The sequence below is a fragment of the Trachymyrmex cornetzi genome, unplaced genomic scaffold, assembly GCF_001594075.2.
Source record: "Trachymyrmex cornetzi isolate Tcor2-1 unplaced genomic scaffold, Tcor1.1 scaffold670, whole genome shotgun sequence".
NCBI lineage: Eukaryota > Metazoa > Arthropoda > Insecta > Hymenoptera > Formicidae > Trachymyrmex > Trachymyrmex cornetzi.
In genome coordinates, this window is record NW_017299993.1 from 121,576 (window position 1) to 123,748 (window position 2,173).

Genomic DNA, 2,173 nt, shown 5'->3' on the forward strand with positions numbered 1-2,173 from the left:
GTGTAAGTCAGTCTTTTGTTTTAATTGTCCTAGGCTGCATTACTCTGATGACCCCGTGTATCATCCTTGTTTAATATTAGGTGAAAAACAAGGGTAAAACGATGCATGAAGATAGAGTTGTATAACGTTTCTGAATACAGCCCTAATGGTATCGATACTACTAGTAAAAATTCCGATGAAAAAAGTAACTTAAAAGTAACTTAAAGTTACTTTTTCAGTAACTGTAACTGTAACGATTTACTTTTCAGAGTCAATAACTTGTAACGGTAATTAATTACTTTTTGAAACAGAAAAACTGTAACTGTAATTAATTACTTTTACAAAGTAACTTTCCCATCCCTGTCTAAAACTATAACTCGACGACGTAGGCCATCGATAATGGCTTTTAACAGTTCTCACATTTCTAAACAATATAGTGATTTAGCAGATATTAAAATGGAGCTTGCAAACTTGCAATTAATAGCTCAAAAGGAAGAAATGGAAGTTAAACAAAAACAAACTGAAATTGAATTTGAATTAAGGAAAAATAGTTTAGAATTAAACATAGAAATTAAAAAGGCACAGTTAAAAAATTGCAAGCAAGTTCTTTTCTTCAACAACCTTTTAATATTAATTAAAAGATTCAAACTAAGATATAAGCTAGTATTCATAGTTCGATCTTAAGTTCAAGATCGTCTTAACAATTAAAAAAATTTTTTTTAGTTTTATTTTTTATTTTTACTTTATTTACTCTCGCGCTAATTTACACTGTCTAGCTCTATTATCTTAATTAAAGTTATACAATGAAATAGTGTAAATTACAGCAAGAGAGTACGTATATACATATGTATATACATATAAGTATTGACAAGGAGAAATTATATATATCTTCTTTCATAAGATTTTGACAAAACCATTCGTGGCCGAACTCTGATATAGAATTTCTAGTCATGAATAGAGAGTTTTAAGGATTTTATTTAATAAAATGATCATACAATAACTTAAAGTTGTATTTAAGACGATTATGAATATAAGATTAAACTAATATAGTCCATAAAAATAGTTGAATCTAAAGTACATCATATAAAAAAAAAACTAAAAAAAATGATATTAAAGACTGAAGAGTAATATTAAATATAAAAGATACATTTTAAGTTTTAAATATTTTTTATGTATTATAAAGGGTAATATATCGGATTGTTGGACTATAAAATATATATTTAAACTTAAGGATAAGATGTAAGGATATTAAAGTGATATTAAAAGAAAATTCCTAAATACAAATATTAGTATATATTATGACAAATGTAAAAAAATGTTTACAAAAAGAATAATGTAATGTTACAAAATTAGTCTGTAAGATTTTTTATTGTGTTCTTCATTACGAATAAATCATTTTAAATAAATTAATATTTTATCACATATTTTCTTGCAAATTATTAAAATATTCATTAATTAATATATTACGTGCTAGTAGACCTGCATTGCCTGCGTCATTTTGATGATGAGGAGGAACTGGTACACGATCATGTGCAATAATTTCTAAAATATTAAGTTCTTCATCAACAGGTGGAGGAATATCTTCCCCTTGACGTTGTGCTATATTATGCAACACGGCAGTTGCTATGATTATTGTCATTACTGTATTGATTTGTAAACGAGATCCATATGCTAATATTGGAAATCTACGTTTCCAAAGACCAAACGTGTGTCCTACTCTAGTTCTTGTTCTGATATGTGATTCATTATATAATTGTTGAGCAGGGCCTTGAGGATTTAATAATGGTGTAAATAAGTAAGGTCTTGTAGGATATGCACTATCACCTAAAACAGAAAGATTCATTATAACTGTATAAATAAATAATCAATTATGCTAAAATAAAAAAGCTCATATAATAACATAAATCATATATTTTATATAATTAAAATCATATAGAGTATCTATAATTACAATCACATACCCAATAATAAGCAATTGTGAAAGTGATTTGTTTCAAAAAGCATTCTTAAATTACTATTTTGAAATATTGTTGAATCATGAACAGAGCCGGGCCATCGAGCTACAATATCCATTATTTCATTATCTGCATTTACCACAACTTGTACATTCAAGGAAAAATATGATTTTCTGTTTCTAAAAACTTCTGCATCATCACCGCCTATATTATATGTACATACACATATATTATATACA

General features: G+C 26.6%; 1 protein-coding gene across 1 annotated transcript in view; it reads right to left on the reverse strand.

Moving 5' to 3' along the window:
* Window positions 1-1,328: 1,328 nt before the first annotated feature.
* LOC108767421 (putative nuclease HARBI1) overlaps window positions 1,329-2,173 on the reverse strand; it is a 1,670-nt gene continuing 825 nt past the window's right edge. Inside the window, exons 3-5 of the mRNA XM_018517324.1 lie at window positions 1,941-2,138; window positions 1,447-1,803; window positions 1,329-1,333 (exon numbers count right to left, since the gene is read on the reverse strand). Coding sequence (XP_018372826.1) covers window positions 1,329-1,333; window positions 1,447-1,803; window positions 1,941-2,138 — 560 coding nt within the window. The remainder of the gene's footprint in view (window positions 1,334-1,446; window positions 1,804-1,940; window positions 2,139-2,173) is intronic.